The sequence below is a fragment of the Rissa tridactyla genome, chromosome 2, assembly GCF_028500815.1.
Source record: "Rissa tridactyla isolate bRisTri1 chromosome 2, bRisTri1.patW.cur.20221130, whole genome shotgun sequence".
NCBI lineage: Eukaryota > Metazoa > Chordata > Aves > Charadriiformes > Laridae > Rissa > Rissa tridactyla.
Genome location: NC_071467.1, coordinates 92,320,920 through 92,337,571, shown reverse-complemented (window position 1 = coordinate 92,337,571; position 16,652 = coordinate 92,320,920). Strand labels below are relative to the sequence as shown.

The following is a 16,652-nucleotide window of genomic DNA, read 5'->3' as shown; positions in this document are numbered from 1 at the left end:
AGGGGTACAAATTGAAACACAGGGAACTCCCTCTGAACGTAAAAAACCCCAATTTTATAGTGAAGGTGGTGAAACATGGGAACAGGGTGTGCAGAGATGCTGTGAAGTCTTCATCCCTGGAGAACTGTCTTCATCCTTGGAGATACCCAAAACCCAACAGGTTGCAGTCCTGGGCAACCTGCTCCAGCTACCCCTGCTTGAGCAGGGGTTTGAACTAGACAGTATCTGGAGGTCCCTTCCAACCTTGTCTTTTTTCTGTTCTTTTTAGAGGGCAGACATTGATGAGCAAGAGGGTAAAATAAATGTGACTTAGAAGCTTGTACCTTTCCTGTCGGATTACTCAAGTCTTGTTGAATCACACTTTCTATTTTTCTTTATATAGGCAAGTGAGATGTTGCTTTTCAATAAAAAGCTGACTGCAGAGGAAGCCTGTGCCCAGGGACTTGTGACTGAAGTCTTCCCCGACAGGACTTTTCAGAAGGAAGTTTGGGAAAGATTAGAAGCATATGCAAGCCTCCCCAGAAATGTCAGTATTTTAAATTTTTCTCCACCTTGTAAGCCTGTAGCACTCCCAGAGTCCTCCTGCCAAACCTATCTTGTTACTTGGTTTCACTTCATCCTTAATTAGAATAGCAAGGCTCAACATATTTTCCTTCAAGCACAGATCTGCCCCTGTCCCTCTGCTGCTGTGAAACAGAAACATCTCTTCTACCCTGGCTGAATCTAAGACAACGCACCGTACACAGAGATTCAGTGGCTGAAAAGCCTTAAAAATTAACTAATTAATCCACTTGCAGTCTCTGTGTGTGTGCCTTGGGTGCCTTTTAATTTGGCAATAGTTAAGGTTTAAGAGCCTTGCCGCAGGTTCTACAATGTCAGTTGTACTCTGTGCACTGCGGGTGCACAAGATGATGCTGGGTGGCTTTACTTTTTGCTGAATTGATTTATCCCGCTCACTGGTTTAGGTTTTGCAAAACTACTTGAGTCACAATGGTATTAATGTTGCATTGGACAAGAGGAGACACTCGTGCCAGCTGCTGATAGCGTAGGTTGCATTTGGCACTGCAGACAGCTCAAGCGGTTTCACTACTTACGCCCATCTACTGTGATTATGAGCACTTAGTGGACTGCTGTTTCACTTCCTATGAATCTCCTCCACCTTATTAGCAGTCTTAGTAATTAAATGCAATAATTACTTGCAGCGAAAAGGTTGAGTAAAAGCTGAAATGTACAATGTTAATACAACTCTGTTTGAATTCCAGTGTGTTTATTGTGTTATTTTCTGAAACGTTAAATTAAGATATAGAAAACATAACTTCCTAATGTTCATCTCTTTCTCCTTTAGTCCTTGGCAGTGTCAAAGCAACTGTTACGAAGTACGGAAAAGGAGAAGCTCCATGAAGTCAACAGTAAAGAGTGTGAAGTCTTGAAGGAGAGGTGGATATCTGATGAATGTATAAATGCTATTGTCAGCTTTTTTCAGAAGAAATCAAAACTCTAATCTTCACCAGTAGAATAACTCACCTTCTGGCAATAGCTTAATTTGCCTTTATCGTTAATAAACGTTCTCTTCAAGTGATAATTCTGACACCTTTTGATATGCTTCTGAGTACTGGGTTAAAACTAGTTCATAAAATTTATACAGTGTTATGTGCCTTGCATCCATCATGGATATTTAGGTTGGAGGAAAAAAGGTTCATTATTCTGTAGGCAGCAATGATGTTTCTGAATAATTCTGAAGCAGATTGTCAATAGCACCATATTTTGATAGCTCTTCAATAAATCTTACATGTGATTCTTTTTATTCATCTGTGGGGAAGGAAATACTGTATTAATGAAAAAATAAATAGAAATATTTAATTACTGTTGTGCTGATTCTTACTCCTTCTGTTAAACATCCTTGGTGAGACAGGAAGTGGTTCCCAGAGGTGTATTAATATAATAGTCTTACAAAAAGTATTCACTTAACTAACTTGAAAATTCTCAAAGATGTTTGTGAGCTTTATGGTTCTAATCTTATTTTTCCATAAATTGCTTCGTGTTGCCCTTTTTCTGTGAAAAATCCCATTAAAGAGAGTATGACCTTTTACTTGTAGCTATTTTGGAGTTAAATTAACAAAACGATTATTTTTCCAACAGAAAATTTATCCACTCTTTGTGGGTGCCTTGGGGTAGAGAGTGTAGCAGGCACTGCGGAGGCCAGGGTGGTGCTGCGGGAAGTAGGTAGGCATTTAGCTCATACCAATGAAAGGAAATGATGGAGAAGCAGCGGTTACTCCTCAAGAAAAGCCTCTCAATGACAAGGAGCTGACTGCTGCAGAAAAAAATCTTTAATTTCAGTACTCTAGACTTGGTGACAGTGAGAAACACACAAGGTCCTGGCCCTGCCTGCACAGGGAGGTGTGTACGTGAAAGCAGGGGTGCAGCAGCTGCCTATGGGCAACGCAAAGAGGGGCTGGCGCAGGTGCAGAGGAACTTGAGGTGGATGCCCCTTTCTCGTTCGGGTGCGAGCGCTGGGGTGCAGCTCGGGGCTGGGAGATGCGGGAGCAGAGCAGCGAGCCACCAGAAATGGACGGGTTTGGGTGCTGTGACTTGCGCTGCTGCTGCTTGTTGGAAAGGACGTGCAGGATGGCTGCTCGGCCGTGGCACCGCTGCCTTGCATGGTAAGCAGGTCTTAAAATCCAGGCTTTTGCCGTCAAGGTGGTACCTGACCCTCGGGATTTAACTCCTGAGAAAAGAAAAGGATAAATGGGATCGGAGAAAAAGAAAATGAGAAGCGTTACTCAGGTATGCTGCAGCAGTTAAATTTGATGCTGAGAAGTATTAAATGTACTTAAGTTCCTGCTTAACCCTCTGCGAGAGTCGATGCTGGCACATGGGATTACCAGCAAAACCCTGCTGTCGCACACAGGGTGCCAGAAGCAGGGCTGGCAGAAACGCGGATGGGGAGAGTGAAGCGGTGGAGCGTTACAGGGGAGAAGGAGAGGGTAAGTCTGCCAGGGAGACCCGAGAGCGGCCTTCCACCCAGCTGACAGGAAAGAGAGGGAAGCCAAAATAATTTCCTGTTATGACATAATGTGGAAAAGGGCTGGGGAGGGCATGCTTCCAGCAAATGTGAAACAGCCAAGGGACAGTGTGGCTCTTCCACCTTCCCTGCCAGCGCCCAGAGAGGGGACGTGGCCCCAGGGCAAGGCGGTGGGAGGAGGGACATCTCTGTGGGGCCACATACATGGGCAATGTCGCAGGACCAGCACAGTGGTGAGACTGAGGGGTGGCTGAGGCCCAGGGGATGGTGGCAATGAAGGCAATGAGAAAAGAAGCTGAGGTGGAGATCCAGGTGGGAGGTGAGTGCTGCCGGCGGGCTCCAGGCCACCATGTTGCCCCAGCCCCATGAGGCAACATCCTTCGCCATCCCGCCCAGGCGTACCCTGCTGTGGATGGGGCAGCCATGGGGCTGCCGGTAAGGAGGTAGTGGGCTGCCCAGCGGGGCCACGCTGGCTCCGGGCAGGTGTTGCTGGGGCACCCCAAGGTGTGAGGCTCAGTGCTGGCTGCAAAATGGCGGCAGTTGTGTGGAGCAAGGAGGAGGACAAGAGCTGTGGCCCTAGCCCAGGGCAGCCCCTGGGCCTTGGGCAGCACAGGGGATGTGCCTTCGGGTCTGTAGGGTAAAACACGGCTTTGTCTTGCCAAGGCTTTTGTGGCTCGTATGCTGCTTTTTCTCCATGCTGCTCACATGAGCCTGAAATGCTTTCTGTGGGGTTGTTATGGTACCCTAGTGGTGGCTGTTGTTGGCACAGCCAGGGATAAACAGTTGTTCAGTCTTTCGAAAGCTTTCGAAAGCAGCAGTAAAGTTTAGTAGATTTAGTAGTACATGAGCTTTGCCATCAAGTGCATTTTGTGTGTGTGTGAGGTGTTTGCTTTCCTCAAGGGAAAACGCAGCCTTTGGTGATCTGTTGATGGATGAAACAGCAGAAACAGGGTTTCCTTGGTCAGCAGATGCCACTGTACCACTTACAGCAACAGGAGTTGAGCCATTACTGGGTTTGTGATGAATTAGATCTGTTGAAATATTTTTTTCCTGTTCTGAGTCTCTATGAATAATGAGAATAAATCAACATTGCTTCTAGGGAATGGAACTCCTGGATGTTTTTAGCTAACTTTTTGAAAGCTGAAGTCATAGTCTCAGATCCTTTTCAAAGTTCACTTTGTAACTTTTTGGTTCACAAAACATTTGTTCCTGATTAGCAGCATCTTTAGTAATTTTTACACATTTTAAAGGTGCCTGGCACAACAAAACAAATCTGATGAATCTCTTCAAACAATTCCTGTTTACTCCAAAAACAAATTAGCAACTTGAGATAGTTTCTTCTGAAATACAGTCACTTATTAACTATATTTATTATAATTGGATTGTGAGGATTGCATCAAATGTTCCTGAATTTTCCTTACATTCCCTTCAAGGTGTCACTGTTGGGTGGTGTACATCTTGCTAACGTAGCAGTGCGATGTACAATAGGATTCAGGTCACACTTGGCACGATTATACACGTGCTTTCTCCATCTATAACCTTTCCTAGATACTTAGGGACAGACGAATGTGCACGTTATGTAATCTTCTCGTAGTAGCTAAGCAAAATATTTTCATTCACAAAATTTTCTTGGAGGAGTAATTTTCCTCCTTGAGTTGCAACTGAGCAAACTTTAATACACCCTCCATACTGCCTGTAACAAGTGCAATGTAGTCTCAATCTATTTTAGCTGTAAGCAGGTGGAATAGGTCTAGAATGCAACATCTAAAACCTGGGGAAACAAAATCCCAAAACTAAATCCTTTCATGACTTAACAACCATTTCTCCATTCAGCATAATCAAGATGCATACAGTTGAAAGTAGTTTGTATAGAATGTTTAACATGATGTTGCTTTAATTAATTAGTTGCTGTGGAACACACCTCTGATGATTGATAGCGGTTCAGCAGCTTCTCACTGAGAAGGTTACGCGGCACAAGGCGACGACGAACCAAACTGGCAGGAAAGTCTGGAGAGCTTTGCAAGACGGTCATTTAGTTCAGGGTTGGCAGAGGGCTAGAGCAAAAAGGCTAAGATTGCTATTGTCATATTGTCCAAAACTTTGGGATTAAAATATGAATCTGTACAACTGAAAATTCAATAGTAGCTTGTTAGGCAGTAGCCACTCTGGATCAAAGGGGTTTTTTTCCTCTTCTGACAGAAAACACCCAGACTCTCCTCAAGCCTTCTCTCATTGCCACCCAAAGGTCAGGTTGAGAGCTGGTAGGACGAGGACCTCATAGTTATTAGTCTGCCACAAGTGGGTACAGGTGAGAAGTGTCATCTGAATGAGTGCCAAGCTGCATGCAGGTGGTTGGTCACAGCAGTGCTGCGGTGTTCGTCCCTACGTGAATCCTCCTGCTGTCCCAGGGGTGCCCTGAGCGCTGCGCTCCAGGCTGAGATGTTCTGTTCTGGGACTTGCAAATCTCATGACCCAGCGCTTTTCATGAGTGCAAAGTTTGCGTGCACCTGTATTATGTTAGAGACATAGTGTGCTGAAAATATAAACAAAACAAGGTTCGTAGGAAGAGATCCTTTGTTAGAGTGGTTAGTGTAATGTAAAAAGTTGAAAATTTTTCCAGCTTATGGCTCTTTCTTCACGTGTTCTCAAAAGCACTCCTCTTTTCCCTGAGTATGGTAGTTAGTTTTATAGGAGTCATTTCTCCCTGCCTAAAATCTCCATCTTGTTCAAATGCCGACACAAAATTTGAGGTATATTGTTAAAAGCCGAGTTCAGCTCACTGAAACTAACAGATACATGCTTGTAACAGGTTAAAACTTCCTGGTAAAAGATCAAAGAAAAAACCTAAAAGTGATAACTTCTGAGAAGCGTTTTCACGTGCATTGCATCCCAGATTGGTTTGTTCCTTTTGCAGGTCTCTTGCAGACTTCCAGTGGACCTATCGCTAGATTTGCAGTCATCTGAAAATAAGTGTAGCACAACACAGGTGGACTTCGTTGGCCAAATAAATTAGGTATCCTGTTTTACATTGTATTCCTTGTGCTTATTCTGAAACGTGTTTCTGATACTTAAACAAAACTGTTTCCCTTACTTCAACTAACTCAAAGCATCAGTGAAGACGAAATGTTTCATGCCTGGAAGAAGACACATAATGAAGGTAAAATTGCTGTGAGCTGGTAAAATAATGTTTTAGTAATTATATCAAATTAAATTGAGTAGTTAATATCATAGCCATCCACCCAGGCTGAACAGGTGAGAGCAATGCATGCAAAGACATGTTAGCACTTTGTGGAATTAAATATCAGCAGGTAATTATCAGCTTATATATTTTCTAACTGGAGCGCTCAAAGAGCTTTTATTAATTGATGTAAATTTGTTTTCATTAAAGAAGGGAAGTTGGCAGATTACAAACAGTATGTTCAAGTAAAATCCGTTAGTCTCTTCTACAGCACGTTATTTTGTACTATAGTTACACCCTGAGGATGCTTGTGGGTATCTAAGTATACAATTCACTCACTCCATTATTAGTGTAATTTCTTCAGTAGATCCTCTGTATACTCTGTCTGATGCTGGTTTTCATTATTAAAGCAGACAGGGACATTTTTGTTTGGCTGTTTTTTGGTGTTTGTTTTTTTTTTTATTGGTACTGCCTTTCTCTTCCAATTCAGTTAAGACCCTAGAACTGTAAGAACCACATGAGTACTTTCAATTACAAACAACATTTCTTATGCACCATATGTTCTAATGTATAGGAAATGTTTATGCAGATCGAAAACTTCAACATGAACTTTGAATAATTCACTTACCTTGTTTTCCCTAAACTTATATGTAAATATACTGATAGTATCTCCAGTTTGTAGCCCTCGTGATAGTGTATGTTCACCTTAATTAACCTTCTGTGATGTGTAGGGTTTCATATTTTTCAGACAGTAAAATGTCTATTGCAAATGTATTTTTTAGATGTCATTTCAGATAAAAGCAGTACAGCTAATATTACAGATAGAAAATATGGAATTCTTTACCTATTGATACAATGGTTAATTTAAAAATCTAGAAAAGATTTGCATAGATTAAAAAATGTTAAAAATTTAGAAATTAAAGTACTTTTTACTTAGAGAAAATCCATGGAGTTTGTAACAACATACCTAAAAGAAGATAATGAAACAATCTCTAAATTGTCACAATTTACATTGATTGAAGACATATTTTTGCTGTCTCACAGCACTGCTGAATATTTTTCTATTTCTTCTTGACATTTAAAGTGATTAGGTTGGAGTAATGTTTTAAAACTTTTTAAAAAAACAGTATCTGAGCAACACAAGGGCAGAAGCTAACTTCTGATCATATTGTTCCATTAGCCCTGATCTAAATACGTGTGACTTTTTACCTTTGTTTTGTGATACAAGGACAGAATGCTGTTTTTTATCAAGGTCTACTTTTATACAAGGAGAAGAGGCAGAAGGTACAGTTAAGTACATAAAATTAGTGGAGAGAGTTTCTTGGAAATCTCCTCCCTATTCTGCAGTAATAAAACAGAAGAAAACATAGTCTGTCAAGGACAAACAATAGCAACCTGATCTAATTCGCTTCATTAGTGTGACTGGCTTGGTGTATAACCGAAGAGCAGTGAATGTAATTTAAAGTTTAGAAAGGTTTTTGTGCTGTTCTGCTATGCAGCTGCCATAAACATTTCCAGGAAATGTGATCTAGATTGAATCACAATTGTAGAGTTGTAGAATTGGCCGAAACACTATACTAAGCAGTAGCCATCAGGTTATCAAAGCGAGAGGGCGTAGGCTGGGATCCGACAGGAGTTTATTCTGGTGTTGCTTTTGCTCAGTGTGTTCATGAACGAGTTGGATGTCAGGAGAAAGCACTGTATTACAAAATATGTGGCTAAAATCAAGTTTTAACATCATCTTGGTGAGTCGGATTGTTTGTAATCGACAGGATGAATTCCAATAGAGAAGCACCTTTCCACTCATATTACTACTGCTGAATTTTCTTGTGATGATTCTACTGAAGATTAGATTAACTTCTAGTGATGCTGAAATTAGAGACTCCAAGAACTGACATAATTGCTCTAAAATTATTACCTCAGAACTATTTCAATAGCGATTATCTTATTTTAGCAAAACCTTAAGTACGTTAGTTTGAAATTTAGTTCTCACTAATTTACCCATCAAGGGAGAACAAATTCTGCCATATAGGTAAGAACCCAAAATACATGGAAAACCATTTCTATTAAGTGCTTCCCTTTCCCAAGCCCTCCACTTCCTTCACAGCTCTTCATGTCTGAGAGTGTGCTCTTCCTTTGTGCTTGTTGGAAAACAGAGAAAGGTGAGTCTAGTGGAACAGAGTGGGGAATTGTCCCAAATTTTGCTACTCTGTGCTGTAAGTAAGGAAAACTGTAAGTAAAATTGGTAAGTTTTTGAAGGGTTTTTCATATGCTTTTGCAGGATTTTTGAAAACTATATATTTCAAAATATTTAGGAAGAATCTCCATGATTGCATTTCCCATTACAGGACATTCCCCTAGGAATTGTGCCATCTGCTTCTATAGGAAATCAGGAAAGCAATGAAAGTATGCTTTATAGTCTCTACTGGGAGTCAATTGGAAACTAGGAGAACCATCTTGATGTTTGAGGATATAGTTTGAGTAAGAGGAGGCTGAGGGGAGACCTCATCGCTCTCTACAACTACTTGAAAGGACATTGTAGAGAGGTTGGTGCTGGTCTCTTCTCACAGGTAATTAGCGATAGAACAAGAGGGAATGGCTTCAAGCTGCAACAGGGTAGGTTTAGGCTGGACATTAGGAAAAAATTCTTCACAGAAAGAGTGGTTAGACACTGGAATAGGCTGCCCAGGGAGGTGGTGGAGTCACCATCCCTGAATGTGTTTAAGACTCGTTTAGATGTGGTGTTAAGGGATATGGTGTGAGGGAGAACTTTGTAGAGTGGAGATGATGGTTGGAGTCGATGATCCCAAGGGTCTTTTCCAACCTAAATGATTCTATGATTCTATGATTCTACGATTCTATGATTCTACGATTCTATGATTAAAACAGCATCTTATACCCATCTTCAGCAGACACCGATAGCAATCTGCTGGACAAAAGGAGACCAGGATATTTTTTCAATACTAGAACTGAAGCCGTTATTTCTAACTTTGAGCCTGCTCCTGAATGTAGTGCTGAAGATACCCTCTCTCTTTCCAAATGTAGTTTTGGGTTACAAAATGGTAACACACAGGACTGTCTTTTAATGGAAGAAAATAAAGCATCTGAGAATGAACAGATAAAAGATAATTCGCTTAAATATTTCAAAAACACGGATTTGAAGCCATAAGCAATAGAAAACAACTGAGGAACTAATATCCAGACACAAACCCAAAATCGTCCCCTCTCCTCCCTCCCCCACCATTGATTAGTCTTTACAAAAGGTAGTCTTTTCAAAATAGGATGACCACAAGTCAGGTTTTGGTCTGTCCCCAGAAGGCTCTGATGTGAGACTGTCTTCTCATCTACTGGCAATGGAAGGAATGCAGCATCTGCCTACATTCCAGGAGAAGACCAACACCTCACAGCTTTTCCCCTGATGGTTGTCAGCAACCGACCTATTTCTTCCAAGTCTATGCATCAGTCAGCCAGGGCTACCTCATTCTCCCTGTCTTCACACAGCTTTTAATTGAGAAAAAATTCCAGCTGCTGCACACGTGAGTGGAGCAGTTCGAAATGTGTTTGCTGTGGGACAGGCAGGTGCGTAAGTGGGACACCCATCGCTGGCAGTTCAGCTGTGAGGGACCTTAGAGCATCACGCGATGCTCCAGAGAGCTCTGAGGTGCCCACAGTCTTAAACTCAGGTGCCCGTGAGGACATTTCCCTCTGGCTCTGCTGCTGAACCAAGGTCTCGTTCCGTGGTTGCAGCAACTTCAAAGTTACACTCGCCAAATACAGCTGCAACCTACTCTTTCTATACCATTGTATATGAACAATATAGGACCCAAACCTCTTCCGAAAGACTTCGGTAATGAATGAGTTTTTGTCTTGTCAAAAAGGTAGAATCTCGCTCTTGCCGTGGCAAAGTTGAAATACACTAATGCCGAAAAATATTAATTTCTTGAATTCCTGCTTGTTGTGAGTGAGTCTCATTCAGCATTGCTGGTTTAGTGCAGCTTGTAAGTTAAGGCAGTAAGTGTTTTCTTACTGTTTAGAAGTGATGGGTAATACCTCATCGGAATTGAATACAACTGTGTTATTAAAAAAAATAATATCAAATTTCATTCATTTTATGTGCCAGCATCTTGAGACATTTTGTAAGATCTCTTCATAAAACTAGCCGGCACGTACCTGTCTTCTGAAGGGCTTATCTTGCTAAAATTGCAGCTTTTTTTTTTCAAATATTTGTAAAACAGTAATAAAATGTAGGATACTGACTGCTTGTTAATTACAGTTGTATGACTTAGCATAAATACATCGAAACAGCATAAAAGCGGTGGTGTGGCTTAGATACAGTCTCCGGAACACATTCCAACTGCCTAAAACTGGTGTGGGCTGGGAGCTTTTCAGCCTCCAGTGGAATTGCTCGTATTTACCTTGGTATAAATAGAATAATCAGTAAAATAGCTTACTAGTAGCTTGACTGTTGCCTGAGACCAAATAATGGGTGGTATTGTAGATCAAATACATATATATGTGTTTTAAGCAAACACATTTATCCCTCTATCAGAATGTCAGACTAGAACGTGCTCCTGCAAACTTTTGGATTTTGGCGGATGACGACTATTCCAAGAAAGCCTCCTTAAACTTCTATGAGTAAATTACATACTTCATTTCATCTTTTTGTCTATAAGAGGGTTGTTTCTATTAAGTATGTATTTGCACTGCATTCATTTCTCTGTGTACAGGAGCTTCCCACACGTGAATTTTGCTACTTTTGTTGCTTTAAAATTCAGCTCTTCTGTGAGATGTCTTAAATTGCTCTTGTGTATATGCAACTACTGTGTAATTTAACACATGGTAAGAGAATTTCTGGATTATTTTTAAAGAAGAACTTCAAGAAAAAAGCGTGTTAATGTAGGCATTAAGTGGAATCCTCATGTAAACATAGCTGAATTTTTTACTAAGCCTTTCTGAACAGAAATAGATTAACTAATTGCAAATAGGAATGTACTTGGTATATTAGCTTTAATGAGCTAGCAGAGGATTTGGGTCAGGTTGTGCAATTGTCCGTTTCCTATCCCATCAAAGTGCTTGGATGTTCTGTAAAGGAGGCAGGGATCTCCACGCCTAAATTTGCCCTGCCAGGTTTATTTAATTTAAGCCTCCTAGGGGAAGAAAATGGATAGGCGTTGTGTGTGTGTTTCAGATCTAACTTAAAAACTCCCAGAAAGTGTCTGAACTGCATGATCCTCCCGCGTGTAGGATACCATTCGAAGATGCGCGACTGCAGACAGTCCTCTTGTTCGGCCACGCTGAGACCTCTTCATTCCAGAGCCTGAAGGGAAAGATGCCTTTACCAGATTCCGCCAGCTGGCTTAATCTGTCTGGCTATTAAATCCAGACTCAATTTTGTAAAAACATGTATGGAATTCTGTGTGTTACCTTTCCAGATGTCTAGTAGATACACAAGTACGCACGGCATGAAGGTCAGCTTGGCTTTAGTCGAGCAGAACTTGGTTCTTTCCCATGGAAAGACTGCAGCCCAAATGTAGGGCTGTTCTGTACCGAGTATCTCATCAGGATAATGTTTTTAGGATGAGCTTTATTTTAACATAGGAGACTGCGTGAGCCGATGCAGGCAGGATGCAGGCACAACCACAAAACCACAGATGAAAGGCAAAGAACAAGTTTAATCTCGATACCTCATGGACCGGGGAATCTCCGAAGCAACACCCGGGCAGAGGCATGCAAGCAGGGGATGTGGGCACCGTAGAGTGAGAGAGTCCTTGTTAGCAAGAGTCCTTGGCAGCAAGAGAGTCCTTATTAGCAAGAGCACACACGGGCTCCCTGTTCTCGCTGGTGTTTAAAGGGTTCAAACAGGCATAGTTTTCTCACTGTATTTTGATCTTCAACAACAGACCAGGATTCTCAAGCGGCTAGATAAGGTGTCCCTGAGTCCATTGCAGACTTATGTTATCTAAGTGCAAGTGTTTTATGTGCAGCACCCAAGACTGAACAACAATGAGTGTGATATATGTGTTTCCCAGCACCCCAGGTGCAAGTCCCTTGAGTGTATTTACAATCCTCCTCGCCGATCTTCTGTTGCTTTCCCACAGAGACGGATTTGTAGAACGCCTGAGCTTTAGGTGTATTTAAAGAAGGTAAAGCTCCTTTTATATATAGCATGTGAAGTTCAGCTTCCTCATTTGCGAACAATGCTTAGGAGCTGGAAGAACACATAAACTCACAGGCTGGTGAGTGTGACAGCTCAAAGCCACTGTCAAGGATATTTGCAGAAGAAACTTGTTTTTGTCAGAAATCGGGAATATTAGTTCTGCTGCTCCTTCTTGCAATGTGTCCAGCGCCACCCTTTGCTAGAGTTCAGCTTGAATTCAATAAATTGCAGCAAGAATATTGTCCCATTTATTCTCTTTGAGGTTTTTATACATTGGGCAAGAATTACGGTAACAGTGAGGTATGGGACTTATGAAAGGACAAGACATAAACATTTTTATTACTTTAGAACCAAAACCTCTCATTGCAGGGAACTTATCATAAAAATCATGTATTGGGGGGGTATGTATTGGATCTGCATGGCAAGGTTTTGGTAGCAGGGGGGCTGCAGGGGTGGCTTGTGTGAGAAGCTGCCAGAAGTTTCCTCTGTGTCCGATAGAGCCAATGCCAGCTGCCTCCAAGACGGACCCGCTGCTGGTCAAGGCTGAAGAATCAGCGACAGTGGTAGCGTCTCTGGGATAACACAGTTAAGAAGGTGAAAATGTTACTGAACACCAGTAGCCAGAGGAGAGGAGTGAGAATATGTGAGAGAAACAACTCTGCAGACACCAAGGCCTGTGAAGAAGGAGGGGGAGGAGGTGCTCCAGGCGCCAGAGGAGAGATTTCCCTGGAGCCGGTGGTGAAGACCCTGGTGAGGCAGGCTGTCCCCCTGCAGCCCATGGAGGTCCACGCTGGAGCAGATATCCACCTGCGGTCCATGGAGGACTCCCATGTCAGAGCAGATGGATGCCTGGAGGAGGCTGTAACCTCATAGGAAGCCCGGACTGGAGCAGGCTCCTGGCAGGACTAATGGCCCTGTGGCGAGAGGAGCCCACGCCAGAACAGGTTTTCTGGCAGGACTTGTGACCTTGTGGGGGACCCACACTGGAGCAGCCTGTTCCTGAAGGACTGCACCCCGTGGAAAGGACCCACGCTGGAGCAGTTTGTGAACTGCAGCCTGTGGGAAGGACTCACATTGGAAAAATTCATGGAGGACTGTCTCCCGTGGGAGGGACACTCCACTGAGCAGGGGAGGAGTGTGAGAGTGTGAGGAGTCCTGCCCCTGAAGAGGAAGGAGCAGCAGAGACATGTGATGAACTGACCACAGCCCCCATTCCCCATCCCCCTGTGCTGCTTACAGGGAGTAGGAGGTAGAGAAAATCAGGAGTGAAGGAAGAGGTTGGCGGGGAAGGTGTTTTTAAGATTTGTTTTTTATTTCTCATTACCCTACTTTGATTTAATTGGTAATAAATTAACTTAATTTCCCCAAGTCAAGTCTGTTTTGCCCATGACAGTAACAGCTGAGTGATCTCCCTGTCCTTATCTCAAGCCACGAGCCGTTCGTTATATTTTTCTCTCCCTTCTCTAGCTGAGACAGGGGAGCAGTAGAGCAGCCTGGGTCCAGCCAGGATCAACCCACCACAGGGTACCGCAGTCTCCGTCCGGGTGCTGGCATTCTGTCCTTACGCTTAATGGGAGCCCTTGGAGATAAAGCAGGCACCAGAAACACCGGGCACCTTGCACATGCGGCTGGTGGCAAGGCACAAGAGTCAAGAGAGGACTTATTTTTCTTCACTCTGGCATGACTGCAGATACCTTCTTGTGCCCAATAACCTCCTTTACCAACTCCATGTTTCTCTTTAAAGCCATATGGACTTTCTTTGCCTATTATTCTTGGTAGCAACTATTAGTCCCATTCTTTTAATAGCGGGTAGTGCAGTTGCCCTCAGTTACCCGCTCCTAGTTTCTTCTTACAGGAACACAAAGTAGCTTTGTTGCACCCTCACTTAAAAAATAACACTTCTGAGACTGAACCATGAGCACTTATAAAGTAGACAGTGACTGTTTCAGTATCTGCTTTCCAGGTTATGACCTATTTAATTCTACCTGCCCAGAAGTAGCTTACATTATGTCTCATTAACTTAAACTGGACACCGAATCTTTGTAAATATCCTTAGTGTGTTTTCACTAGCTCCTACCTACTTCATAGAAAGATCTGGGGTGCAATCATCAAAATTAATGTTTATGAGGAGATAATTGAGAAGATTAAGCATTCAAAAGGTGTACCACGGAAGGATACACACATTTTTAATTCAGATAAAGTAATTATTTGTCACAAGTTTCAATTAAGTTTTAGTTATTTAAGTAGTTGGCTGAACAAAACTAAGACATGAATGTCTACGAGACTTAGGGTAGTTTTGCTTCTGTACCTACATAACGAGTATAATGAATATACTTAGATTCATAATTTGATACATAATTCACAAGTTAAGAAATGAAAATACACATTCCCTCCCACTTCACCACGCTGCTTCTCCCATTTGACTAGCCCCAGTTTTTTCTTATAAAGATTTATCTATAAATATATCTGGTTCCCCTTCACTGCAATACGACGTAATTCTTTCATCCCCTAACTCAGAGAGGCTAGTACCTCCCTGTAAAAGATAAAACACAAAGGCATGGGGAAAACCAAAGTGAAATCCACATGAATTCTTTGGCCCTCACAGGGCTTCCAAAACCAGGAGAGGGGCAACTTAACAAAGGACAAGAGCTCCATTTTACACATATTCAAGAAGACTCTTTCCACATATTCTGTAATACCTCTGCTACCTAAGCACACAACCCCAATTCAAAGAACTATACTTTGATTTTAGTGTATTTAAAACTTGATCATATATTTAGCAGCTTTGCAGTATGACACTTGTAAACACAACAGAAGACGGGATGCAAAGCATTAAGTTTTAAGCATACTTTATTAATAGCAAGCAATTGCCACTGCCCAACATCCTCCACCAGAGTTACAATTTTACACATACTGTAGAAGATTGCTCTATCTCCAGCAGTATCACAGACCGGTCTGCCTTCTGCGTACGGTTCAATATACACATAAAGGTTCTTCAGAGGTTTTATGCCACTTACCCTATGTATGGAGATAAAGTATTATTAAAAAGGTTTTAAAGGAATCTTTAGATTCTATGAAAAACTCTTAATCAGCTTTTAATTTTTAAGTTATAGTAGCATACACCAAGGTAAAAACACCCCACATTCTAACTGCATAGGGCTTGTATCTTGTTTTTTTCTAAATGCTTGGCAAACTAAGTACGTTACATGCGAAGCTGCTTGTCACCACGAGGGAGAAGGAAACAGAAACGAGCACAGCAGATTTAGCCAAACTTTCTGTATGTAGGACCTCAGGTGAAGATACAAATTACATCTTCATGTACAGGAGGAAAAGATAAAATTATCCTCCCTCTTAGACCAGCTGAGAAATAGTTCAACATGACTCTGTTGCAGAGCTGTTCCGTTTGCCACAAGCTGCAGCCACGGGAATTCAGCTGACTGCAGTGGCACCAGCAGCTGCTCTGCTCTGCTCTCCTCAGAGACCACAGGCTACTGGGACAGGCACTGCCTAAAACTGGAGAAGTTCCTTAACACTGTCAAAAAGTCCTCAATTCCACAGGCTTTTGAAGCCAGAAGTAAATATTTTCTATTGTTGCCAACAACAAGTATCAGCTGAAGCCGATACTGGATGGAGGACTGAAATAGATTTGTTTTGAATAACCCCTGTCAGCCAGCCTCTGTATAAACAATGAAGTGTGACAGAATTAAAATAACGAACATGCTGAAGTTAACGAAAAAAGCGCATCATCTGCTTAAATATTTACTAGTTAAAACACATGTATTTTAACCAAACATAATGTCAGATTTTTTCCTCAGTTTCATAATAAGGTTTGTACTGATCGTTCTATAATTTTAAGAAAACTGCATTTACACAGCAATGCTTATGCACCTACATTTAATCACAATAAAAAAAATAATCTCTTCAACCAGAAATTAAGCAAGCACATCTATGTAACAAATTCTGATACAGTAAGTACGTTTCAGGAATTATCAGTACTGCAGCAGTGTTAATCAATTCTAAATTGGAATGCTGGAAACCAAAAGATTAAGACAGAACTACACAAAGAGTATTTTTCGTATCTTTTATAGGACAGAAACCTTTGTTCATGTCTTCTGGTAGCCATCATCTTCTTTTGAGCTGCACCTACAACACAAAGAACAAGTAAACGAGCAACTTTATGCTTCTCCAGAATAGCTTAAAACAGTTCTGTAGGCATTAAGGGGCATCTTTTCTACTGCTTTGTTTCTGTATCACCAACTCATTTCATTGTTTTATATTCCTATTTTAAGAAT

The 16,652-nt window shown here is 41.8% G+C and overlaps 1 protein-coding gene across 4 annotated transcripts in view; it reads left to right on the top strand.

Moving 5' to 3' along the window:
- The window catches only part of ECI2 (enoyl-CoA delta isomerase 2), a 32,566-nt gene extending 30,702 nt beyond the window's left edge, over positions 1-1,864 (top strand). For all 4 annotated transcript variants that reach the window (XM_054191503.1, XM_054191504.1, XM_054191506.1 and 1 more), the window contains 2 exons: positions 383-526; positions 1,346-1,864. In XM_054191503.1, the coding sequence (XP_054047478.1) occupies positions 383-526; positions 1,346-1,501 (300 nt within the window). In that variant the 3' untranslated portion in view covers positions 1,502-1,864. The remainder of the gene's footprint in view (positions 1-382; positions 527-1,345) is intronic.
- Positions 1,865-16,652: the final 14,788 nt, after the last annotated feature.